Source organism: Pongo pygmaeus, chromosome 10 (genome assembly GCF_028885625.2).
Source record: "Pongo pygmaeus isolate AG05252 chromosome 10, NHGRI_mPonPyg2-v2.0_pri, whole genome shotgun sequence".
NCBI classification, from domain to species: Eukaryota; Metazoa; Chordata; class Mammalia; order Primates; family Hominidae; genus Pongo; species Pongo pygmaeus.
This window is the reverse complement of record NC_072383.2, coordinates 21,684,428-21,712,306: the sequence shown is the minus strand read 5'-3', so window position 1 is coordinate 21,712,306 and position 27,879 is coordinate 21,684,428. Positions and strand designations below refer to the sequence as shown.

At 35.1% G+C, this 27,879-nt stretch overlaps 1 protein-coding gene across 1 annotated transcript in view; it reads right to left on the bottom strand.

The window, feature by feature from the left end:
- The window catches only part of SLCO1B1 (solute carrier organic anion transporter family member 1B1), a 100,809-nt gene that overhangs the window by 28,409 nt on the left and 44,521 nt on the right, over window positions 1-27,879 (bottom strand). The window contains exons 8-11 of the mRNA XM_054442349.2: window positions 10,662-10,904; window positions 7,220-7,384; window positions 5,202-5,397; window positions 1,845-2,010 (exon numbers count right to left, since the gene is read on the bottom strand). Coding sequence (XP_054298324.1) covers window positions 1,845-2,010; window positions 5,202-5,397; window positions 7,220-7,384; window positions 10,662-10,904 — 770 coding nt within the window. The remainder of the gene's footprint in view (window positions 1-1,844; window positions 2,011-5,201; window positions 5,398-7,219; window positions 7,385-10,661; window positions 10,905-27,879) is intronic.

Here is a 27,879-nt window from a genome sequence, read left to right as displayed (position 1 = left end):
AAGGAGATACCATCTCACACCAGTCAGAAGGGCTATTATTAAAACCTTAAAAAAAAAAAAAACTGATGCTGGCAAGGCCGCAGAAGAAAGGGAATGCATATCCTATGTTGGTAGGAATGTAAATTAGTTCAGTCACTGTGTAAAGTAGTTTTGAGATTTCTCAAAGAACTTAGACAGAACTACCATTCAACTCAGCAATCCCACTACTGGGTATATACTCAAAGGAAAATAAATTCTTCTACCAAAAACACATCTACTTATATACTTATATGATCATCACAGCTCTATTCACAATAGCAAAGACATGGTCTCAACCTGGGTGCCCATCAACAGTGAATTGGATAAAGAAATGTGGTACATATAGACAATGGAATACTACATGGCCAAAAAAAAGGATGAAATAATGTCCCTTGCAGCAACCTGAATGAAGCTGGAGGTCATTATCTTAAGTGAATTAACATAGGAACAGAAAACCAGATGCCACATGTTCTCACTTATAAATGGAAGCTAATCACTGGGTCCACACGAATATAAAGACGGGAAAAATACATATTACAGACTACTAGAGTGGAGAGATAAAAAAAAGAGCAAGTACTAAAAAACTACTTATTGGGTATTATGCTCACTCCCTGGGGGATGGGACTGATTGTACCCTAAACCTTAGCTTATCACAATATACCCATCTAACACAACTTCATTTGTATCCCCTTTACCTAAAATAAGAGTTGAATTATTTTTTTAAAAAATAGCAAAATAAAAATAAACAGCAAAGGAAAAGGAAACAACTGCACAAAAGATTCATTATTGCCATGACTAAGATGTGGGCTTTTAAGTAGTCTTCAGGCCATATTTGTGCAAGTTTATTAAAGTTGTGGCCTGTCTTCAAAAAGTCCAGGATGCTTTATTCTTTAAAGTTCTACATGCCCTTCCTTATTACAATTAGTAGGTAGGTCCATGGGCAAGAGTAGATGGAGAATGTTTAAAAATCAAACACAGAAGGGTGTGGCAGAGAGCAATAATTATAGCTGACTTTTCAGTAATGTTGGTAATAGTAAAAGTTCCTAGGAAAACATTACAAAACTTTGTGAGATGTTGAGTAGATTGTAGGTATGGGAAACACCATAACCCATTCCCAATGATAGGGAGCTACCCAGGAGATTAGAGAAAAACCATAGTTCACATGGAAAGAAAGGTTTTGCGAGAACAAAGAAATGACAGGTCTATGGGACATATTGACAGTAGGTGAGCAGGATACTACATTATCTTGGGTAGAAGTGCCAGCTTTAGAAAAATCAAAATAGAAAATCAAGAATAGGGCAGTTAAGTGAGCACAAAGCCTTGATTAATTTCTTAGAAAGTAAAAAGGGTAGTGATCCCAGAGCTAAACAGATCAGAATCTGTATATAACATTGCATATTGATTGTTGTCTTAGTAAGATAGGAAATGCTGACAACGGGTTAACTCAGGACATTTTCCTGAATTCTGAGGGATAAAGTAATTCCAACTTAATGAAAATTATAGGCTTCAGTCAAATGAGGTGCTTCTTAGATATTCTAAATGCATTCAAATTCTAAAAGGTCATAGTCTTATAATCTCAAAAGAAAAAAGTGGGGTGATCTCCACTTAGAATTCACGTAACAGAAAAACCCGATTGTGCCCTAAGCAGACTTTTATATAAAACTTTGTTTATACAACATCACACCCATCACAATAACACATAATACTGGAAACTTTCTCTTTTATCTTTTAAATGGAGTCCTTAGTTACAGAAATATTTGGTAAAAAATTGTTCAATCTAATCTGTGCTTTTGAATAAGGAAAAGAAAGTAAAAACTAATACTCACTATAGGCTTTTTATTGCCACTTGAAGATTTGCAACCTGCTAAACAAGGTGAGATGTAAGTTATTCCATTGTTTCCACAGACTGGTTCCCATTGACTTTCATCACAATTGCAGTCTGAGTTGCAATAAGAAAGTGGTACATCTCTATGAGATGTCACTGGATTATTTCTGGAAATATATGATAGACATATATCAAAAAGAGAGAGAGAGAGAAGAAAAAGACAAAGAACGGGAGGAGAAGGAAGAAGTAAAGTGAAAGCAAAGAAAGAGGTAGAAGAAAAAGAGAAGATAAATAATTTTTCTTTATATGAAGAAATTTGCTTTGATGATGATGAAATGGCAAAGTTTTTTTAATGCTTGTTTTATGCTCTCCATCTTTGCCAATGCATGACTTGTGACCTAGGAAAAGCAAAATGTAAAAATAAACCAAAGATGTTAAGACTTAGACAAGAAGTTGTTATAATTCTATTAAGAAATTTCACATTAGATAAGTTACATCTTTTTTCTGAGACTGAGTTTCTCTTCAGTAAGGTGATGACATTAGACTGACATTCCTTTCAGCTCACTGTAAAGTCTTGTGAGTCTATGAATGCTATATAACTAGGTTGCATTTAAAAATCTCTATTTTAATATATAAGAAAAAAACAGACATGCTTAAAGCAGAACCTCTACAAAATGAAAAATCAAGAATAATAGAATCAGTTGAAAAAGGCTAGAAAAGCTCAGTATATTTTTGAAATAAAACTATAGTACACTTTATACTGATTTCCTTTATGAAATGGTTATAAATTATAAAATATGATTATACCATAGCTAAAATTATAAGATATATTTTTTGTATAATTCATTTCTGCTTAAACATTTAAAAAATTGTTTTCTTTCAAATGTTTAATTTGATAATAATTGAGGATTGATGTGTTATCTTTGAATGAGCACATAATTTAAATGAAAAACTAAGATTCATACTTCAGAAACTACATTATCAATAATTTTATTAAAAAGCATATTCTGCTTGAGGAAATACTACTTGGAGTGGTTAAGCAGAATGGTTTATGACTACTATAGTCAGAATGTTTGCGGCCCCCAAATTCATAGATTGAAAACTAATCTCGTATATGAAGACTTTATGACGTCAGGCCTCTAAAAAGTGATAAGGTCATGAGGATGAGTACTCATGAATGGAATTACTGACCCTTTGCCTGCCCCATCCACCATGCCTGGACACAATGAGAAGGTACCATCTATGAATTAAGGAATGGGCCCCCCCCTAGACACCAAATGTGCCATCACCTTGGTCTTACATGTTCCAGCCTTTAGAATCTTGAAAAATTAATTTCTGTGTCTTAATAAGCTACCTAGAATTTTGCAGCCTGAATGGACTAAGACAATGACCCAGTCCAGATATTGCAATCAGTCACATCTATGTTTATATTAGTTCTGGCACTTGTTTCTAAAATCAGTTTTGCCATTTGTAAGTCATAGATAATAATGTCAACCTCACACGGTTTTTTTTTTTTTTTTTTTTTTGGAAAAAAAATTGGTTCTCAGAAGCCCTTCACACTCTTATAAAAGATTGGGGGCCTGTTCCAAAGGGATTTTGTTAAATTAAGTTGTACCTCTTGACATGTACTATATTGGAAAGTAATACTAAGAAAATTTTAATACACAAAAGTACATAAGCACACATATTTTAGCAGTCAGATTGATGAATTAATAACATACCTTGGAGCGTTAGAAAATATCACTATACTGTCAGGATAGCGTGAGAATAAAAAGGCAAATAATGTCTTAGTATTATTATAAAAATAGTTTTGAAGTTGTGCACCGCTTGATAAAGTCTCAGGGATCCTTAGAGATATTCAGAACATATTCTGAGAACTCTGCAATAATTCATACTTTAAAAAAAACTTATCCCAGTAGCAGGATTTTATGAATGTTGAATCCATTAATTATATTATTTATCATTAGATTATGAGTCCCATGAGGGAACTGATGTATCCTACAAATATCCTTAATATTTATCTTTAAGGAAGGGCTTAATAAAATTTTATTAAATGAAACAAATTCTGTTTAACTCTGCTGCCATCTTTTGTATACTTGGTACAGTGACTAACCTTGTTGTCAAGAAACTGGCCTGTCCTTGCAACCAGGAAGACTTTTGAACTAAGGGTGTGACATAGGATCAGTCTAGAGTCTAGAGACATTGTGTGACTTCAACATGTTACATTTTTTCTGACTCTTCAATTATAAAGGAAAATATAATACAAGGGTTGGATTGCATCATCTCTAAGGTTCTTTTGCCTCTAAAATTCAGTATTCTAGGACAATGTATTTTAATTTACTACAGTAGGCGATGGTGGATAGGAAATACCAATAACAGTTCAGAATTAGCAGTGTGCAGGGAAACAATTTCAGATAAGCTTGGCAAGCCTTCAAGAATAGCACAATGTTTAGAGAAGAAAATGTGGGAATATTTGACAAGTTAAAACCAACACCTCATTGGTTCCAGACTTTGAAAGCTCAGTGCCAGTAGTAAGCAGCACTAAAGAACATGGTTACTGAATTGTGATCTGAGCATCTCTGCTTGTTGCCTGAATGTGAATCTTCCTAAGCTTAAATTGTTGGCTATATTCAGGAAATTATCAGAAAACTGCATAGGATTCTTGCCCTTGATTTGAGGTGGAGACTGTTGCACTAAAAATACTTTGCTATACATGGTAATCATGGAAAAGTAAAGATTCTTCAATGTCTAATATGCACTTATATATAGAGTATTTCTTAATGCTACTTCCAATGTAGATAATATCAGAAAAAAACAATATTAGCTTGCAAAAAAGAAAATTCAGTACAACATTAAAAGTGTTCTTTTGTTAAGATAGTTGTTAAACATCCATATGAACTGTAGACAAAAGTTGGTTAGTCACTTTTGGATAATGCCGTTTATGTGACTCTTATGATCCATCCAAGATTACAGTGGTGGTTAAGACTAAGAGTTTTGGACTTATAAAACCCAAATTTGAGTTAGAATCTTAACAATGCTAGCTGTGTCATCCATGTATTTCTCTAAGCCTTACTTTTCCCATTCGTAAAATAAGGATAAAAGTACCCACTACTAATGGCAAGTACCACATAAATAATAGTTATTATTATTACAACCTATGTTGCTTCTCTTTAATGGAGGAATAAAAGAATGTGTTTGAGGCCTTAAGAAACAGATATTTTAAAAATTTTAAAATTGAAATTTCTCTTAACATAAAGAAAGTTTAGTTAAAATTGTTTTCTGCCTTATATTACTTATACAGAGACCCTTAATTAGATGATTAACATATTATGCAATTGATATAGTGATATATACAAACCCATCATAGGTCATGGTTAGGCCGGCAACTGATTTATTTTCACAGATTATGAAAAAATATGATAGGTAAAAGGACAATGACATTACAGCAGTAAAAAATGAGAATTTGGCAATTCCAACGGTGTTCAATTTGAATTTTTTAATGATATATCCTCCTAAAAACATTCCACTTGCAAAAATAGGTATGGTTATGACTCCTAGAATAAAAAGAAAAAAAGTTGTAATCACATATGAGTTTTCTTATATGTCTTTATAGATGAAACACAGTGTATGTCAATCAAATTTATTCAATATTATTGCTTCTTTTTAAAATTTTACTTTAAGTTCTGGGATACATGTGCAGAATGTGCATGTCTGTTACATACATATACATGTGCCATGGTGTTTTGCTGCACCTATCAACCTGTCATCTAGGTTTTAACCCCTGGATGCATTAGGTATTTGTCCTAATGCTCTTCCTCCCCTTGCCCCGCACCCCCCAACAGGCTCCGGTGTGTAATGTTTCCCTCCCTGTGTCCATGTGTTCTCATTGTTCAACTCTCGCTTATGAGTGAGAACATGCAGTGTTTGGTTTTTCTGTTCCTGTGTTAGTTTCCTGAGAATAATGGTTTCCAGCTTCATCCATGTCCCTGCAAAGGACACAAACTCATTCTTTTTTATGGCTGCATAGTATTCCATGGTATATATGTGCCACATTTTCTTTATCCAGTCTATCATTGGTGGTCATTTGGGTTGGTTCCAAGTCTTTGCTATTGTAAATAGTGCTGCAATAAACATATGTGTGTATGTGTCTTTATAGTAGAATGCCAATCTTATTACTTTTTAAAAAGAAGAATGACATAGCAGCATGGTGGTAGGGGATCCATGTAATTTGTTCCTGCCAGTGATGACAGTTTGGTTTCCTCAATAGCAAAAGGCAGTGTGGCTGAGGATATTTGTTTGCTGGAGCAGATAATTTCTATGATGCAATTTTGTTTTTCGGGAAATCGACAACAACAAAACACCATCTTTCTGCCTATGGAACTTCATCTAGAGCCTTTTGCCTCCCTCAGATAGAGTTCTAACCCTCAGTAACTCACACTAAATCTACCCAGAGCTTAACAACATAAAAATTAATATATCTTTGTCATTTATTAAAAAACATATAGAACCTGAATTGACATATAGGTCTACATACAGGATTAATAATGTTTAATCCCTCCTATAACTTTTCCATATCTTTGTCTAGTAGGAGTTATTAAAGATGAAGTCTTCTCTAGGAAAAAGCTCAGGCTAGGTTACTGGGAGTCAAAACATTATCTTTAGATTTTAAACTTTTATCTTAAGATCAACAAAGAGATTATCTGGAAGCTTGGTCTCCTGCTTCAGTACATTCATTTTCTTGTTTGCTTATGACCTAGTTACATACCACATGATAAGTTGTTTAATTCATCATATATTTATTGAATTTCTATAATGTGTCTACAATACTAGAGTTGTGGGAAGAATAATACAAGGAAACTTTCCTTAATAAGCACATCTAAATATGTCGTTGAAAATAGATATTGTAGCAAAAAAATACTGTGTAAAATATATTTGTTTTGAATTATGCATATTTTGATGTATTTAAATTGATACTCTTTTTGGAACTATTAGTGTCATATTTTTGTAAGTAACTGAGTCTTGATTTCAAAGTCCATAAATTATAGAATTATAATGATTATAATTACAAAAGGGTTTGTCTCAGGATCTCAGCACTAAATTATAAGATCCAATTATACAGATACTACCTCTAAATTTTCCATTTATTTGTAACATTTTCTTCAGGAACTCATCTAAAATAAGATGCAACTTCAAATGCAGAGCAGTAGTGACATCACAGTTTTATACGTTTAATAACATTTGAGAAAGAATACAAGAAAATTATACTTATCTTGTATTACTAAAATACAAAATCACTTTCACAATAAAATGTCACTTGGAATACAGTATTTAGTAGTATTTCACTTATTAAGCACACAAGTAAAAAATATGTCTTACCCAATAAGATGTTAGCCTTAGATGAAGGCTGACCATACTGTTGCTCTACATATTTGAAGACATAAGTAAAAGCACCAATATAGCTGCTTACTTGTAACAACGTCAAAAGCACAAATATAACATACAGGGGATTAGTAAGGATGCTTTTAAAAGACTGGAAAAAACCTATAAAATTGTAAAAATAAAGAAAATATTTGAATGCAACTTAAATATACATTTATATCTAAAATTTGTGAACGTAAGTCATGTAAGATTTAAAATTCTATAAACACACAACACAAAGAGTGAGAATAGCCTGCAATACCACAGGCTGTTCACAGTTTTTAGATATATTCTTTCAATATTTTCCATATGAATATTAATATTTATTAGTTTAGTTTATTTTACCCTCAAATAGGGTCATACGTAAGTGCTGTTTTGTAACTTGCTTTCTTCACTTAATATTTGGTTATCCTGGGTACTTTACAATACTATTGCAAACATATTAATTCACTTATTCATTCATTCAACAAATGTTAGGTTTTCAACTGGGTATGAGACAATATGCTAATTGTTCAGAAAACAAAAGTGAAGGCCGGGCACAGTGGCTCACTCCTGTAATCCTAGCACTTTGGGAGGCTGAGGCAGATGGATCACCTGGGGTCAGGAGTTCGAGACCAGCCTGGCCAACACAGTGAAACTCCATCTCTACTAAAAATCCAAAAATTGGCCAGCATGATGGCACACACCTGTAATCTTAGCTACTCAGGAGGCTGAGGCAGGAGAATTGCTTGAACTAGGGAAGCGAAGGTTGCAGTGAGCTGAGACGGTGACACTGCACTCCAGCCTAGGCAATAAAGCAACAAGACTCCATCTCAAAAACAAACAAAAAGTGAGTAAGACATATGATGTTTCTTATTTATTAGTACTTAATGATATAAGTATTATATTAAAAATATAACTATTAAATGGAAATGTAAAGACAACATAATTCAAAACTCACAGAAATAAGAGCATTGAGGTTCAAAATTCTTAAAGATTAATTTAGTATGAGGACTCAGACCTCTTGTTTCTCTAGTATACAGCTTTTCTACCATAACATACTTTCTCAGTAAATTTGGCAATATTATTAACTCTCTGTCTTAAGATACAAGGAAAGCTGCCAGGGGATAATGTTGTGTCCCAAGTAGTATTATAATAGTAATAATACAACTACCTATCCCTACAAACAGCTGTGGTAACAAATTTATAACTTCTGTTCATGGTAGAAATTATGTCATTTGGATCTGTGATCACCAGGTCAACTAGCTGTAATAGGAGTTAAAAGTAGAAGGAACTACTTAGAAAAACAGTAGGAAGTATCAGAGTTCATCAAAACAGAGCCAAGATATGGTTACTGAGAGATGGATGATACGGCCTTTGAAATATTTTTCTCTATTTAAATCTCTAAAGATTTTCATTAGATATGGTCAGAACTAAGACATCCATCTAATGTCAGCTACAAAACAGTTGCATCTGCTTAAAATAAGGAGTAAAGGGAGTTAGAGAAAAGACACAGAAAAGAAAAAAAGAAGAGATAAGAAAAGGTATAGTGGGAATAAACAACATTTAAAATTCTTGGGCAAAAGTGCCACGTTTCTCTCCACAGGTCTCCCCAGTCATGAAGAACCGTCCCTGATTTGTAAGTATTATAAGTGAGTTGTGGCCTTTCTTCAACAGAAATGGAGTATATACATTCACACAAGCATTGCATTTTTGAGGATGAGAAATTCAATGTCATCCTGTGTAAACTTCTGTACAGTCATGATCTACTATATATCATTAATAAGTGGATCAATAAACAACTTAAGTGGCATTAAACTGAGTACCTCAGGAAGCAATTTGCTCCACTTTTGAAAAGTTCTCATTGTTTACACACTGTTTTTGTAATGAACTGAAATCATCTTTTCATTCTAATCAGTTTTAGTTCTATTCAAGAGCATATGGAATAAATTCAATATTTTTTCTGACTATATAGTCTTATTTTATCCATTCCTAATAGATACATACTTAAGATCCTCTTTATTAGGGTCACACCTACAAAAACTGTTCATAATATAGATTATGTCTACAATTGTCCTATTTTTACAACTTCATTATCCTGTCTGTTCTTTTTGGATCACAGTCAACCCTGCTCATTATAGGTTTAGACAACCTAATATTTTTTAAAGATTTGATTTGGTAGAGTAGAAACATCATATACAAAATGAAAATTATTGGTATAGTACTTTTAGTGTGAATGTTAAATTTTAAAAACATAAATGTTTAACATCTGATTCTTGGGAAAACAAACTTCTACTTGTAGTATATCCCAATTTCCATGGTAATAAATCATGGTAATTCTCTTGCCATGAACAATTTCAGCCTACCAATGTAGCTGAAACTTAACAGTCCTCTGCTATGAGCCAATATAAAGAGTACCAGAACACCACTGCTCTTGGGTTAGTGTGATAGAAAGGAGAAAATAGCAATAAAGTAATAAGTAAAAGACCTGATGAAAGGAAGAACGTAGGCTACACTGGATAATTTGTCATCTTGCTTTAAAGAAAACTTGAGAAAGATGCCAAAGGTTTAGGTGTTGCATTGCTTTGGCTATTTCACCATTTCTCCCTAATCTGAAAACTGCTGTTAACACCTCAGTGATTCACATATCTTGCTCTGGCTACTACCAAGTCATTCTCTTTGTTTATTGACTCTCAATGGTTCTCCATTAGTCCCAGGGCTTATATTCAAAAGAGGAGGCATTATCAAATGCTGATGCATCCTAATTTACATTACTTACTCTAATTATGTTAACTACCACCCTTGCTTCCAGTTTATTTTGAATATTTAGATAAGATAGATAGATAGATACCAAAAGAAATATTACTCTAATTATGTAGGGAGAAAATTCTCCCGACTTCCTTCTCCTTAATCCATCTCTACACCTGAGAATAGTTAAGTTTAATTTCACCATAATACTTAAGGCACTATATTGCTATTGTCTATATATTTCTCAGTATCACCCACTAGGTTCTTGAAAAATAGAGGTAATGTTTTATTACCAGGGCATAGTACAGTTCCTGGTACTACTTGTTGAATAAATAAAGGAATGAAATATTATAATTATTTGAACTCTCCCAGTTTAGACCATATAATATTAAAATTAATATTTACTATTTGGCTCATAAAAAATGGATGTTTGTAAACTTTTATTGGTTTCTCCCTGCTAAAAAGTACAAACCTAATTCTCTTCCACTTGTTACGTGCTCAGGACATATATGTTAACTTTAATAGGAGTTTTAGAAAAATAATTTATCTAAATTTAGTGCAAAAGAAAGCCAACTCCAGATGAATTGGGTATGCTTTATTATTTTGGAATACTCATTCTTCCTTTTCATTGAGATTAACAACTTCAAAATGACAATGAATGTAAAATACTTACCAGTCACATTTTTGGTCATATTTTTTCCTTGATTGGTCAAATTAGCTGTTTGATTCTTTTCATCATTTGTTTCCAGCACATGCAAAGATAGTGAAGCTTTTCTTTCTTTTTGTGGTTTATTTGGAGTTTGGGGCAAGAAAAAGAATGGTATGGAAGAAATAATGGAGAATAGTCCAGACACAAGGAAATTAAGCCACCAAGCTCCAACCCATCGAGAATCAGTAGGAGTTATCCTGACAGTGCCTAAAATAAATAATTAAAGAAGCCAGTCAAAAATCATTTTGAAATACAGTAGGTTCAGGGAAATAATGGTATGAAGAAAGTAAACTACATTTCCTCAATTCCAAGACACGATTTTTTTCTTTTAATTTTTTGTCATCTCTGAGACTAGGATCAGTCTAACATTTGATGACACAGTGCAACAGATACTGTCTAGGAATCAGTCATGATATCGTTATCATTGCCTGAGCTTGTGTGCACTTGATGGCTTTTCTGATTACATGACTGGACAATTTCTATCACTGGACATTTAAGCTTGCAGACCCATTTAATAACTACCTGTGGAAGAACTGTGACGTCTCATTGTTGTCTGAAAATGTCTATTGGCACAAGCTAATCAAATCAAGAAAGGGTCAGCAATGAAATTTTAGCAGTTTGCAAGAAATCCATTGAGCCAATAAAGGGGCTTCCCACCGTGCCTGAAATAAGCATTTCCAACTCTCTTGACAGCACAGAGGATAAGAAAATACAGTGAAAATATGAGTTTAAAAGTAACCCTGAAGAGTTAGACTCTAAAAGTTAAGGATAATTTAACCATTTTATTTCATTCATATTTTTCTTTAAATCATGAATAAGAGTATTATGTAAATGCTATATCTGAAGTATAAATGCACTCTTTTAACAGGTATAAAATAAATAAGTAATAAAAAAGCCAATATGAGTTATCAGCAAGATAGCCTAATAGGAAGGACTGGACCCTTTTTTCTTTCAACAATATTTTATTCAACAATAATACACCGATCAATTCCATTAGTGGAAAATCCAGAAACTAGTTGACAGGCCATTGAACCCCAGGAAAGTGCAATATTAGCTACATTGACACTTTTAAGAAAATTGGAGACACCTCTTTGCTGTTCCTCTCCTCATTATAATACCATGCATTCAAGAGGAACTAGAAGTTTGCAAGTGCATATGAACACTTGCAATAGCTCTATTCCCTGGCTCAACATAGACTGAATGTAAGAAAACCGCATCTCCAGCTTATCCCTGTGGAGAGACAGAGTGAGACTGCGCATCCAAAATTGTAACTTTTCAGGTACTACCCTTGCAACTGTCTTCTATATCACCTATCTTGAAGTGTTGGCAGGACCCAGCATATACCAGACCTTTGGAGGCTACAGAAAACAAAGAAGGCAGCTTGAACTAGTGTGTAAGCATTCCCATAGCTCCTGGCCTATAGCTTAGGGCAGAGTGACCAAGTTAAAAAAAATTAGAAACAAAAACTTAACTCCAGCTTCTCTATGGGGAGGGAAGTATTTCGACCACAAACCTAACATTTCATCTTTTCTGTGTCCAGCTCCAGCAGCTGGTCATTGTTTTGCCTATCTTGGGGCTAGGCATATGCTTGCTTCCAATGGGCTACAAAGAACACAAAAATGGTGGCTTAAATTAGCACATGAGCACTTGCTACAGCTCCTCCCTGCTCCCAGATCTATGCAGAGTGAGGAGGTAAAAAAGAAAAGAAAAACAAACAAACAAACAAAAAAAGAAAACACCTCAGTTTTCAAATTCTCCTTGGGAAGGCAAAAAATTGGATAGCATGTGAAATATTCAAAATTTTCTGAGAGTTGACCAAGTGACGGGCTTCTCTGTCCACTATCTAAAAGTGCTCATGAGACCCTACATACTCTAGATTCTGGAAGTTCCTAAGAAAAAGACAGCAGTTTAAAAAAGAATCAGAATTTAAGAGGCCCACAGACGCTCTGCTTGGGTTGAATGAAGAAAGCTTTCTCCTATACAATACCAGGCCATGAAGACTTGGAGGCTGATATGGTTTGAGTATTTGTCCTGTTCAAATCTCATGCTGAAATGTAATATCCAGTGTTGGAGGTAGGGCTTGTTGGGAGGTGTTTGGGTCATGGGGGTTGATCCTTCATTGCTTGGTGCTGTCCTTGCAATTGTGAATGAGTTCTCAGGAGATCTGATTGCTTAAAAAGTGTGTGGCACCTTGCCTCCCTCTTTCTCTCAACATGTGATGTGCCTGCTCCTGCTTTAACTTCTGCCAGGAGTAAAAGCTCCTTGAGGTCTCCTCAGAATCGGAGAGAATGCCAGTGCCATGCTTGTACAGCTTGCAGAATCATGAGCCAATTAAACCTCTTTACTTGATAAATTAGCCAGTCTCACGCATTCTTGTATAAGAATGCCAGAATGGCCTAACACAGAAAGTTGTTACCAAGAAGTGGGACATTGCTATAAGGATACCTGAAAATGTGGACTTGACTTTGGAACTAGGTAATGAGCAGAGCTTACAAGAGTTTGGAGGACTCAGAAGAAGATAAGAAGATGAAGGAAAGTTTGAAACTTCTTGGAAACTGGATAAATGATTATGACCAAAATGCAGATCGTGACATGGACAATGAAGTTCATGCTGACAAGGTCTCAAATGGAAATGACAGTTATTGGGAGCTGGAGAAAAGTCACTCTTGTTATGCCTTAGCAGAGTACTTGGCTGCATTGTGTTCATACCCTAGGGGATCTGTGGAAGTTTGAACTAAAGAGTGATGACTTGGCCGGGCACGGTGGCTCACGCCTGTAATCCCAACACTTTGGGAGGCCGAGGTGGGTGGATCACAAGGTCAGGAGATCGAGACCATCCTGGCTAACACAGTGAAACCCCATCTCTACTAAAAATACAAAAAAATTAGCCAGGCATTGTGGTGGGCACCTGTAGTCCCAGCTACTCGGGAGGCTGAGGCAGCAGAACGGTGTGAACCTGGGAGGCAGAGCTTGTAGTGAGCTGAGATCGCGCCACTGCACTCCAGCCTGGGCCACAGAGTGAGACTTCATCTCCAAAAAAAAAGAGTGATGACTTAGAACATCTGATGGAAGAAATTTCTAAGCAGTAAAGCATTAAAGATATAGGTTGGCTGCTTCTAACATGCAATGCTCAGATATGAGAGCAAAGAAATGACCTAAAGTTGAAAGTTATATTTAAAGGGGAAGCAAAGCATAAAAGTTTGGAAAATTTGCAACCTAACTATTCGTCAAAGAAAGAAAAAGAGTTTAAGTAAAAAACCGTCTCAAGTTGCAAAAAGGACATTATAAAATGATTTTTTAAGTTAATTCACCAGGAATATACAGCCCAATATATTCACCCAATCTCAAAGACCCAAAAGCTATAAAGCAAACATAGACAGAACTGAAGAGAGAAATATAGAGAAATACAATACAGTCATCTCTTGGTATCTGTGAACAATGGTTCTAGGACTCCCTGTGGATACCAAAATCCAAGGATGCTCCAGTCTCTTATATAAAATAGTGTATTACAGTTAGCCCTCCATAGTAGGCTGACTTCATAATATCTCACTTTCAATTATAAATAGAATGACTAGAGAGAAAATCAATGAGGAAAGAGAGGACTTCAACAACATTATAGACTAATTGAACTTAACAGACACATAGAGAGAGAATACTTCACTCAATAAAAACAGAATGTATATTCTTTTCAAATAGAAATGGAACATTTTCTAAGATAGACCACATGTTACATCATGCAACAGGTCTTGATAAATTTAAAATTAAAATCATACCAATTATCTTTTCTAACTACAATGGAATAAAACTGGAAATTAGTATCAAAAAGAAAAGCAGAAAATTTTAAAAATATGGATACTAACAAACTTTTCAATAATTAAATTGTCAAAGAAATCAAAAGGGAAATTAGAAAATATTTAGATACGAAGAGAATCAAAAACAAAACATTCTAAAATGTGAGATGCAGCAAGAACAGTAGTAAGAGGAAGTGTTCAGTAATAAATATCTACATTTGTAGGGTAAATTTCATTTCCATATTCAAAAAACAGAGGTTATTTCTCTAATTTATGGTCACTAGCAGCATCTGGCATTATTTGCTCTCAATACACACTGATAAATATCACATAATTATGCTAGTAAAAAGTAAAGAATTATCATAAACTAACAACCTATTTTACACCTCACAAAATTATCAAAAGAAAAACAAACTAAGGCCAAAGTTAGCAGAAGAAAAAAAAGATTAGAGAAGAAATAAATAAAATAAAGAATATGGAAAAAAAACCATTAGAAAAAATATCAACACAACTAAGTGTTGATCTTTTTGAAAGATAGGCAAAATTGACAAACTTTAAACTAGACTAAGCAAAAGAGAAAAGACTCAAACAAACAAAATAAGAGCTGAATGTGGCGACATTTAATTGATGCTAGAAAAATAAAACAATCATAAGAGATTACTATGAGAAATTATACATCAAAAATTAGATAAGAAAGAAAAAATAAATTCCTGGAGACATAAAACACAGAAAATATAGAAAACATAAAGAGATTTACAACCAGTAAAAATATTGAATTAATAATCAAATACCTCTCAACAAAAAACGTAGGACCAGATGGCTTTACTGGTGCATGTTACTAAATAGCTAAAGAAAATATTAATGGCAATCCATTCCAATCTCTTGCCAAAAATTGAAGAGAAGAGAACATCTTCAAACTAATTTTATGACGCCAGCATTATTCTGATACCAAAGCCAGACAAAGACACCAAAAGGAAGAAAACTACAAACCAATATATCTGATGAAGACAGAAGAAAAAATCCTCAAACAATACTAGTAAACTGAATTTAATAGCATATAAAAAGGATACTACACTATATTCACGGGGGATTTATACCTGAAATGCTAAGTTTAACAAATATCACCAAGTGTAATGTAACACATTAACAAAAAAAGGACAAAATCTACATGATCATATATGCAGATGTTAAATAGCATTTGTTAAAATCCAACGTTTTGTGAAAAAAACTTTCAACAAGCTAGGAATAGATAAAAATTGCCTCAGCAAAATGAAGTGCATATTTAAAAAGCCCACAGCTAGCATTAAATTCAACAGTGAAAAACTGAAAGCTTTCAGGAACAAAGGAAGAATGGCCACTCTCATCACTTCTATTCAACATAGTCCTGCCATTTTATGCCAGAGCAATTAACCAAGAAAAAGAAATAAAAGACATTCAAACTTGAAAGAAAGAAGTAAAATTGCCTCTACTTGCAGATGGCATGATTTTGTATATAGAAAACCCTAAAGATGATGCATGCACACACACACACACACACCTGTTAGAATTGAATAAACACATTCTGTAAAGTTGCAGGATACAAAATAATTATAAGATATTACTTATATTTCTATGAATTAACCAAGTACTATTTGAAAAGACATTAGGCAAGCAATTCCATTTACACTAAAATCATAAAGAATAAAACACAAAAATAAATTTAAGAAGGTGAAAGACTTGTGCATGAAATACTTCAAGACACTGAGGAAAGAAATTAAAGAAGCCATAAATAATTAGAAAGACATTCTGTGTTAATTAATTGAAGGACTTATTAATATTAAATGTCCATACTATCCAAATATATGTAAAGATTTGATACAATACCTATCAAAAGCCCAATAGTATTTTTACAAAAATATAACAAACAATTCTAAAATGCATATGGAACCACGAAGGACATCAAATAGCCAAAAAAGCATTGAGAAAGAATAAAGCTGCCTCATATTTCCTAATTACAAAATGTATTCTAAAGCTATAGTAATTAATACAATATGGTACCAGCATAAAGACAGAAATATAGACCAATGGAACAGAACAGAGACAGTAAATGGGGCAAAAAAGAAACATGCAGAATAAAATAAAATATCATAAATCATTTATATATGAAAAGGGGTTAATTTCTAAAGCACACAAGGAAATCCTACAACTCAATAGCAAAAAAATAATAACGATTAAAAATTTTGCAGCAACTTGGATGGAACTGGAGGACGTTATTCTAAGTGAAGTAACTCAGGAATGGAAAACCAAATACTGTATGTTCTCACTTATCACTGGGAGCTAAGCCATGAAGATACAAAGACATACAGATTGATGTGATTGATTTAGGAGGCTCAGAAGGGGAAAGATGGAAGGGGACTGAGGGATAAAAGACTACATATTGGGTACAATGTACATTACTCAGGTAAGGATGCACTAAAATATCAACATTTATCATAGAATTCACCTATGTAACGAAAAACAACATCTACCCCAAAAGCTATTGAAATAAAAATTAATTAATTATTAGTGAGTAGAATGGTGGCTACCAGAAGCCAGGTGGTTGGGAGAAGAGTGGCGTTGAGGATGCTGGGTTCATCCTGCAGACCCTGGCCTACGAACGGATGAAAGGAGTACTCAGACACAGGTACGCGGTGAAAGAGTGGCTAGGGGACTGCCAAAGAGTGAGTAGCAGTCCCAATAAGCTGGAGCTGCTCACTTTTATTTAGTACAGACATAATGCCGAAAGCCTGGAGCCAACACAATCTGTGTGTAATTAACATTATTGTTCCCCCTTACTGGGAACAGTCACGTGTACGGATGGTCAAAGGTCAGTTTCTGGACAACATGGGTAGACAAGCCTATTTAGATAAATTCCCCTATACTTCGTTATACCTATTTCTTGCGCTCTGCCTCAGGGTAAGAGAACAGCCATCTTCAGCTTATTCTCCCCTGAAGTTTTTCAGAGCCTTCTCACCTTTCAAAAGGCCTGCTTCCTTCTCTATAGCTTCTTCCACCACTCTGACTGATCTCCCACATGAGGAGATATTGGTCAAAGCATACATAATTACAATTAGGAGGAAAAAATTGCAGAGATTTATTGTGCAGCAGGGTGACTATTCTTAACCACAATATGTTGTATTTTTGAAATATGCTGAGAGAGTAGATGTTAAGTGTTTCCACTACAAAAGTAACTATGTAAGATAATGCATTTGTTAATTAGCTAAATTTAACTATTCCACGTATATATGTATTTCAAAACATTAGAGTGTACATGATAAAAATACAATTTTATATATGTCAGTGGGTGGCTGATACCTGTAATCCCAGCACTTTGGGAGGCCAAGACAAATTGGATCACCTGAGGTCAGGAGTTTGAGACCAGCCAGGCCAACATGGTGAAATCCCAGCTCTACTAAAAATACAAAAATTAGCCAGGTGTGGTGGAGGCACTTGTAATCCCAGATACTCTGGAGGCTGAGGCTGGAGAATCACTGGAACCTGGGAGGCAGAGATTGCAGTGAGCTGAGATCACACAACTGCACTCCAGCCTGGGGGACAGAATGAGACTGACTCAAAAAAAAAAAAAAAAAGTAAATTTGAAAAAACAATTAGGCTACATACCTGAATAGAAATTTCTCCAAAGAAGACACACAAATGAACAACAGGTCAATAAAAAGATTTGCAACATCACATATTGGAGAAATGCAAATCAAAAGCACAACTCCACTCTTCTCCTACACCTTACACCTGTAGAATAGCTATCATTTAACAAAGAAAGTGTCTGCAAGAATGTGGAGATATTTGAACATGGTACACTGCTGGTAGAATACAAAAAGGTACAGCCAGTATAAAAGGTACTATAAAGATTCCTCAAAAATTAAATACAGAACTCTCATATGACCCAGCAATCCCACTTCTGGGTACATATATAAAAGAATTGAAATCATTATCTTGAAGAGACATTTGCATTTGCACGTTCATTGCAGCACTGTTCATAATAGCTAGCTGTAAAAACAACCTCATGTCTGCTGAGGGATAAATGGATAAAGAAAATATTGTATAGACATACAATGGAATATAATTCAGTCTTTAAAAAGAAGGATATTCTGCAATATGTGATAACTTGGATGAACTTTGAGGACATTAGGCAAAATGAACCAGTTACAGAAGGTCATATACTACACGATTACATTCATGTGAGAAACATAAAACAGTAACACTCACAGAAGCAAAGAGTAGAATGGTTATTGCCAGTGATTAAATGGAATGGAAGCAGGGAGTTGTTAGTCAGTGGGTATAAAGTTTCACTTATGCAGTTCTGCAGCCTCTACAGGAAGAAGAGAGGGGGGAGGTGTTACACACTTTTGAGCAAATAAATCTCATGAGAATTCACTCAGTATCATGAGATCAACATCAAGGGGGATGGTGTTAAACTATTCATGAGAAACTACCTTTATTACTCAATCACCTCCCACCAGGCCCCACCTCCATCACTGGGGATTACAATTCTACATGATTTTGGCAGGAACACAGATCCAAATCATATCAGCTACTGTTGATCAGAATCCTTACCAATAACATAAACAGTTGATTAACACATCTTTTGTATGTTACATGTATTATATATAGTATTCTTAATATAAAGTAAGCTAGAGAAAAAATGTTATAAAGAAAATCACAGGGAAGATAAAACATATTTACTATTGAGTTGAAGTGGAACATCATAAGATCTTTCTCATCTCTTCACATTGAGTAGGCTGAGGAGAAGAAGGAATGGGAGGCACTGGTCTTGCTTTCACTAGGGTAGCAGAGGTAGAAGAGGTGGAGGAGGTAGAAGGGAAGGCAAAAGAGGCAAGTAGATTCAGTAACTATTTCAGAAATACATCATAATTTCTATTTGACTTTGTGGTTTTGTCATTTCTCTAAAAAGTTTTCCAAATGGAACTAATCCTTCTTCCAATATATGCTTTAGTTTCAGTGCTCACATTAGAGAAGAGTCCCTGTTATAAAAGAAGCCAAAAACAGCCTTTAATTATCAGAATCCTTCTGCTAGATTGCCTAATAACAATTTGTTTCTGGCACTGCTGCTTCTGTGTCTCCTTCCCCATCATCTGACGCTAGTTTGCAGGCACTCATCTCCATCAAGTCATCCTCTGTTAACTTCCCTGATGAGCTGTGAATTAGCTCTTGAATTTCTCCAATACCTATATCTTGAAATTCTTTACTCCCCACCTTTTCTTCCATATCCATAATCTCTTTCATAATTTTCTTGATTGGCCATGTTATTAATCCTATGAATTTACGCACAACATCTGAACAAAATTTTCTCTGGTAGAAATGCAGTTTTGCACTTAATGACTTTCACTTTTTTTTTTTTCCTATAACAACAATAGCATCTTAAGTGGTGTAATTCTTCTAGTCTTTTATGATGTTCTGCCTATCAGGATTTTCTTTGATAGCACTGATAATCGTTTCCTTAGAGTATCATCTGTAATGATCCTTTAAAATTTCTTATGACTCCATGATCTAGAGGCTGAATTGGAGATGTTGTGGTGGAACAAACAGATCACTACAATGCCTTTGGTGTCGAACTTATGGGGTTCTAGGTGACCAGGGGCATCGACTGATGTGAAAAGGACTGTAAAGGCAGTCCCTTATTGTCAAGCTACTTCCTGTCTTCAGGAACAAGGCATTGATGGAAACAATTCTGAAAAAGAGTACTAATTGTTCAGGCCTTCCTTTTGTATGACTAGAAGACTAGCAGTTGATTTTTATCTTTTCCCTTCAAGGTTTGGGAATTATCAGCTTTGTAGATACTAGCAGTTTTGATAATAAGCCTGACCTTATTGCACAGAATAGTAGACTTACCCTATCCCTTCCTGCCTCAAATCCTGGTGCTCACTTCTCTTCTTTATTAATAAACGTCCTTTTTGGCTTTTTTATTTCCCCAGGATAGGACACTTTCATCTGCATTAAAAACCTGCTCATGCAGATATCCTTTCTCAATGATCTTCTTAGTGGAATCTGAAAACTTGTTCACTTTCTCTCATTTGGCAGAAGCTGCTTCTTCTGTTATTTTGAAAATTTTTAAACCCAAATCATTTTCTAAAATTATCAAACCATCCTTTGCTTGCATTAGTTTCTCCAGCTTTAGATCCCTCACCTTCCTTTGCTTTAAATGGTCATATAATAACTTCACATTTTCTCAAATCACATTAAAGTCTGTGGTTATGCCTTTCTTATAAAAGTTTGCAGCCATATAACAATTTCATTTTCAATATGAGATAAGATGGTATATTACTAAAAGTGCAAGATTTTGTGCCTGCTGGCATAGACTCAGCAATGCCATCATGAATTTCCTTTTTTTCCCCTTTTTTGTTTTTTTTTCAATGATCTTTATGCTGGATTCATTTGTATTGAAACAATGGGCAGCTGAAGACTTCAATCTGCATTATATGTCAAGCAATACAACTTTTTCTTGTAATGTCGTGACTTTTCTCAGTTTCTTAGGAGCAGTTTCAGCATCACTAGTGGCAATTCATATGGCTCCAACGGTGTTATTCAAAGTTGGCAGTATTGCACTAAACAGTGTAAAAACACACAAGAATCACAAACAATCAGATTTTGCTGCAATCCACAATTTATTGGAGAGAGGAACTGTTCATGTGGAGGTAATTAGTGTCACATGGTGTTTTAAGCAGGTGCTTTCAACACAACCTTATTACTACAATTACAGGAGGTGCTATGAAATTATTACAGCAGTAAAGTATGTACTACAGTCAATTTTATAAAGTTATGCTTTAATAGTACATCTTCACATTTGTTTTCACTTCTCTTGACTGTAGATGACATAATATGAGGTATGTATGTGTTTCCGTGCTTAAATTTAAAAAACAAACTTTGATGTTAGAATAAAATTAGAATTAGTAGAATTTGGCTGAGAATCCATCTGGTCCAGGGCTTTTTTTCGTCAGTAGGTTTTTTATTACCAATTCATTTTGATAACTTGTTATCGGTCTGTTCAGGTTTTCACTTTTTTTCTGGTTTAATCTTCGGAGGTTGTTTCCAAGAATGACTCTATTTCCTCTAGATTTTCTAATTTGTGTGCAGAGGGGCGTTCGTAATGCATTTCTATGGGAGTTGTTGTAATGTGATCTTTGTCATTTCTGATTGTGCTTAATTGGGTCTCCTTTTTTTTCTTTGTTAATCTAGTTAACAGTCTATTAATCTTTTTATATTCTTTCGAATAGCAAACTCTTGGTTTTATTTATCTTTTGTATACATTTTGCATCACAATTTCATTCTGATTTTAGTTATTTATTTTGAGTTTGCTTTGGGGTTCTCCTTTTTTTTTCTAGTTAGTGTAAGTGCAATGTTAAATTGTTAATTTGAAATCTCTCTGCCTTCTTGATGAAGGCCTTTAGCATTGTAAACTTCCTCTTAACACTGCTTTAGATAGATCCCAAAGATTTTAGTGAGGTGTGTCTCTATTTTATTTAATGTCACAAAACGGTTTTAATTTCATTCTTAAACCAAGAATTAATCAGGAAAAGTTGTTGAATTACCATGCTTTTGGGTGGTTTTAAGAAATGTTTTTGGTATTGATTTCTATTTTTATTGCACTTTTGTTCAAGAATGTACTCAAAATCTTTTAATTTTTTGAATGTATTGACACTTTATAACTGAGCATGTGATTGATTATAGAATACAATCTATATGCAGATGAGGAGAAAGCATATTCTGTTAGTGTTGGGTGGAGTATTCTGTAGGATGTTTTTGGATCCAGTTGCTTGAGAGTTGAGTTTAAGTCCAAAATTTACATTTTAATTTTCTGCTTCGATACCTGTCTAACACTGTCAGTGAGTTGTTGAAGTCTTCCACTATTATGGTGTGGCTGTCTGTTTTTAGTTTCCTTAGGTCTCTAAGAAATTTTTTTGTAAATCTGGGCCCTCCACTTTTGACTGCATATATATTTAGAATAGTTAAGTCTTCTTGTTAAATTTAACACTTTATCCTTATGTAATACCCTTCTTTATCCTTCTTGACTGTTTTTGGTTTAATGTCTGTTTTATCTGATGTAAAAATAGTGATTACTGCCCTGTTTTGTTTTCTGTTTGCATGGATAGATCTCTTTCCGTCCCTTTACTTTGATCCTGTGGGTATTGTACATGTAAGATGTGTCTCTTAAAGATAACAGAAGGCTAATTTTTGTCTTCTTATGAAGCTTGTCACTCAGTGTCTTTTAATTGGGGCATTTAGCCTGTTTACATTCAGGGTTATTATTGATACGTGAGATTTTGATCATGGCATCATGTTTTTAGCTGGTTGTTTCATAGACTTTGTTGTATAGTTGCTTTATGTGTCTGGGCTATGTATTTTAAGTGTGTTTTTGTTGCGGCAAGTATTATCTTTTGTTTCCATGTTTAGCACTCTTCTAGAGACCTGTTATAAGGCTGGTTTAGTGATAAGAAATTTCCTCAATGTTTGCTTGTATGAGAAGGAGTTTAGTTCCCTTTCACTTATAAAATTAATTTGGTGGGATATGAAATTGTTGGTTGAAATTTCTTTTCTTTAAGGGTGCTGAAAATAGGCCCCCAATCTCTTCTGGCTTGTATGGTTTTTGCTCAAAGGCATTCTGCAAGACTGATGGGGTTCCCCTTGACAGTGACTTGATCCATCTCTCTAGCTGCCCCCCAAAAAAATCTTAAAATATTTATTTCTTTCATGTGGACTTTGGGGAACTAATGAGTAGATGCCTTGGGGATTGTCATCTTTATAGCATCTCAGAGGGGTTCTCTGTAATTTATGAATTTGCATATCAATCTCTCTAGCAAGTTTGAGGATATTTTCATGGACTATATCCGCAAATTTGTTTTACAAGTTGCTTACTCTCTCTTTTTCTCTCTCAGGAATTCCAATGAATCATAGTTTGGTTTCTTGACAGAAAGAAACCAAATTCCTAGAAGTTTTCTTCATTTTTAAGATTTTTTTTTTCTTTCTTTTTGTCTGATAGAGTTGATTATAAAAACTGGTTTTTAAGCTCTGAGATTCTTTTCTCTCTTTGGTATGTTCTGCTGCTAAAGGTCTGAATGTATTATAAAATTCATGTAGTATTTTTTTTTAATTCCAGAAGTAGTATTTTTTTAATGGCTATTTTGTCTTTCAGCTTTTGGATCATTCTACTGGAATTATTGAATTCCTTAAATTGTGTTTCAGCATTTTCCTGAATCTCAATGAGCTTTCTTGCCATCCAGATTCCGAATTGCCTGTCTGTCATTTTAGTCATTCCAATGTGGTTAAGAACCATCGCTGGAGAGCTCAAATGCACCCATTTGAAGGTTAAGGTACATTCTTCCTTTTTGAATTGCCAGATTTCTTGTTGATTTTTTTTCATCTTGAAGGACTGGTGTTCCTTTAACTGTGGTATAAGTTGAGTATGGTCAGTTAGGTTAATTTCTGGGATAAGACTCTGCACAATATTTTTATTTGCAGTTAGATTCTTCCTCTCAGTTTCATATGCAATGTATACTGACAAACTATTTTTGAAGTCAGGCACAGTGGCTGAAGCCTGTAATTCCAGGACTTTGCGAGGCTAAGGTGGCAGGATCACTTGAGGCCAGAAGTTTGAGATCAGCCTGGGCAACATGGAAAACCCTGTCTCTACAGAAAATAACAAATATTAGCCAAGCGTAGTGGTGTGTGCCTGTAGTCCCAGCTACTTAGAAGGCTGAGGTGGGAGAATGGCTTAAGCCAAGGAGCTTGAGGCTGCAGTGAGCTATGATTGCTTCTCTGCACTCTAGCCTGGGTGACAGAGTGAGATACAGTCTCAAATATATAGATAGATGTTTTAAATTGAGCTGTGATCCAGTAAATGGTGCTTAAGAGTAATGGCTGGCAGATAAGCTGTTACTCAGGGACATAACTCTTTTGTTTTTCAGTGTGTTTACAACAGTGCTTGCGGCAGTGGGCCAGAGAGATGACCCCATTAACAGGCCCACGCCTGGGCCTTAGGGGACACCCCCTCACCCTCCCGCTCTGGTCACTGGTGCCACACTTGCATTTCTTTTGTTAGGAAACTGTTCTGAGCCATGGAGCTCCTTTAGGCAGAGGCAGCAGCTGGCAGACAGGACACAGCCTTCCTGGACTAGGCATATGAAAAGAGATATGTCTCGTTCTGCACTGGCCCATGAACCCATGCATCTCACCCCTCTCAGTATTCTGAGATTGGGGGTTCCTCCTCTGCTTGAGTGCTGGGCACCAATCTCAGCTCACACTCCCAAGCTATGCACTGCAGCCCTGGGGTTTTGGGACTAGCCTGTGGCTCTATTGTCTGGCCCCTCTGGTTCAGGCAGTAGCTACACTGGGGGATCTGAAGTGCCCCAAGGATACTGAGGAAGTACTCAGGTGGGGGTCCTTGAAAAAACCCTCAGGCTGAGCAGTGGAGGCTGTGCTGTGCACATATTCTTGCAGGTGTGGCCAGGCAGGAGTACTGGGAGGGACTGGAGGGCAGAAGGGCCTACAGTGCAGATGTGTCCCAGCTCACAGGAAAGTTGGCCCCGCTGTCTCTTCGCTCAGCAGTCAGGTGAGTTGAGAGCTACTTGGTGGAAGAAAGAGAGCCTTGGATGTTGGGCGCCTATGGCTGCATTCTGCTGCAGCTACCCAACATGCAAAACCCCCTGGGTTCAATGCTGGCTGTAGTTCTGTTTCTGCCTACTCTCTGGGCAGATGCCCCTGCCTGTTCCAATGTCTCTGGGGGTCATGGATTCTCTTGTAGGTAGGTTCCCAGATGTCAACAGTGAGAGTAGGCTGTCCCACTGCCACTTGACTCACCTCTTAGCTAGGAGCCATTCAGGGCTGGAAACTATCTCTGGTGTTCAACAATCCTGCACTGGGTTTCCAGCTTTCTCTCTCTTCAGCCTCAGTGTCTGTGTTACCTCTCTATTGACTTTCAGTGTTTTCTCTCAAAAGATATGCTCGAAGTATGTTAGTTTATTCAATATTTTGGGCTTCCTCAGCGGAAGTGGTGCTTCCTGAGTGTGTCTAGTTGGCCATCTTGTACCCTATAATAAATTTAATTTCTTATAGTAGATTTGTGTATATTTTATGGTAGTAAATGATAAAATAGTTGAGTATCTAAATATATTTTATGCATTCATGATATACCTTTTTCTTAGGGTTTCCTTTACTTCTACACTATGCAATTCATCTATAAATTTTCTCAAATTTTCACAAATCTCCCCAAATTTTTTCAATATATTTATTGAAAAAAGTCTGTGCATAAGTGGACGAGCATAATTTAAACCTATTGTTCATGGGTCCACTGTATGTTTCAAAACCTGTTAAGAAGGTAGATTTCATTTTAATTGTTCTTACCACAATAAAAGAAAAATAATAAGAAATAAAAAAGCATATGCATACAGAAACACATACCACAGAAGTTTGTGGCACGATTAAATGGTGCCATTACTCTAATCTATAAGAAAAGTCACTAATATAAGATAACATTGACTTGATTACAAACTATCTAGAAATAATTATTTTCGAGGATGCACAGATCTGGGTTTAAATTTGATTTATATGATCGAATTGTGTCATAATCAACAACTCAGACTTCAGGAAATGATTGGTTAAATCAGTGACTCCATCTATATGCAAAGTATTTATTCATCACCTGTGACAAATGTAATTTTGATGACTTTTTTTTCTGTTCTTTCACTGTTCTACTAACTAAGGGTCATAATCTCGCTAGACAGGACCTGAGAAAAAGTTTTTCTTGGCTCACTCCGTCTTAAAAATTGAAAAATTCTACGCAAAAATTTTGGTGTTTGGATTTTCTTGGAAACCAATCAGAAGTCCTTGCCAATGCAGGGCCTAAATTTGTGCATTAAAAGAATAGACCAGAGCTGAGGAACACAAGTGCTTTTGGATGTGTGGGGAGAGCAGTTCACAACCAAAAGAATTCTCCTATTCTAACCATCACACCCTAAATTCCTGTTCCTGGCACTCTTTACTCATTTATTTTTACGTCTTCAGCTCCTTTAGGCATTGGAGTTTGCCAAAGTATACTTTGTAAGTGAAGCTCATACTCATCACTGAATAAGAGAAGATATAATAATATCTGAACATTCAATGTTAGAAATTGTATCGTGACAGATTCTCAAATAATGTAATAGTTTCTTATTAGAGAGCTTATAAAATAATTAACCTAAGGACATTTACCACTTATTTCTGTATTCTTCTTGATAAAGCAGCGATGAAACTGGAGATGAATGAGTAGAAATAATGTACATAATGTGTAGCTACTCTAAGGCATATGTCTAAAATTGAACATGTAAAACATTTTATCAAATATTTTCTTTATAGTTTTAGATTAGCAAACACTTTCAAGTTTTTGGCTGTTGTTGGCCCACTGTGATGTCTATCCCATCTTGGAAATGAATCCTTTGAGCTCTTTGGAATGATCTATTGAAGGCCTAGTGAGATAGAAAATTGTATTTATTTATTCACAAACATAACTAATTATTATTTGCTAAGAACATGCCATTCTGTCATGTGGTAAAGAGATGGCAGGTAAGCACACAAATATTAATAGCTGATTGTGAGAAGGGTTACAATAAAGGCATGCTCTTGGCTATTAATTTGGGACTAATGGAAAGCGATGAAGTAAGGCTTCTCTAAGAGGAGCCACATTTTGGAAGAGACTTCAAGAACTATGCAAATGAAAAAGAGGAAAAAGTTTTACCAAGTGTAAATGCAGAGAAATGTGAGATTACAGGGCACAGTAACTCAGTCAGTAATTGAATAAGGTATGGATATTCATCAAGAGGAGGAATATAGGGAATAAAGTGGGTTTGGAGGTAAGGTGATGAGATCAGATTTTGACATATTGTGCTTTAGGTATTAATAAGATATCTAAGAAGGGAAAACATGAAGAAGCACTGGAAATATCAATTAACACAAATGATAGAAATATACCGATTTACTAATCTATAGTAAAGTAGGTAGAAATTGATTGTGTTTCACTAATAACAGAAGCAGATTATACTGGATTTAGAAGTGGATGGGCGGTGAGAAGGTGAGATATCTTAGCTAATTTAGTTAATGTTTTCCTAGGTGCTTGGCTCTAAAGAGGAATAAAAAAAAGATTCAGCTAGAAAGTTGTGTGGGGGTATAAAACACTAGCTATGTATAAAGATGGGAAATACTTGGGTGTGTTTGCTAAATAAAAGAGAAGATGGAGACAAAGAAGTGGGAAGGGAGAATCTAAGCTCCAGCTAGATCTATCAACATTGGATATAGATGTATATATTTTCCACTGAGTTGCAAAAAAGAAAAAGAATATATAGATATGGTGCAAGAATATTTTTTAAGGA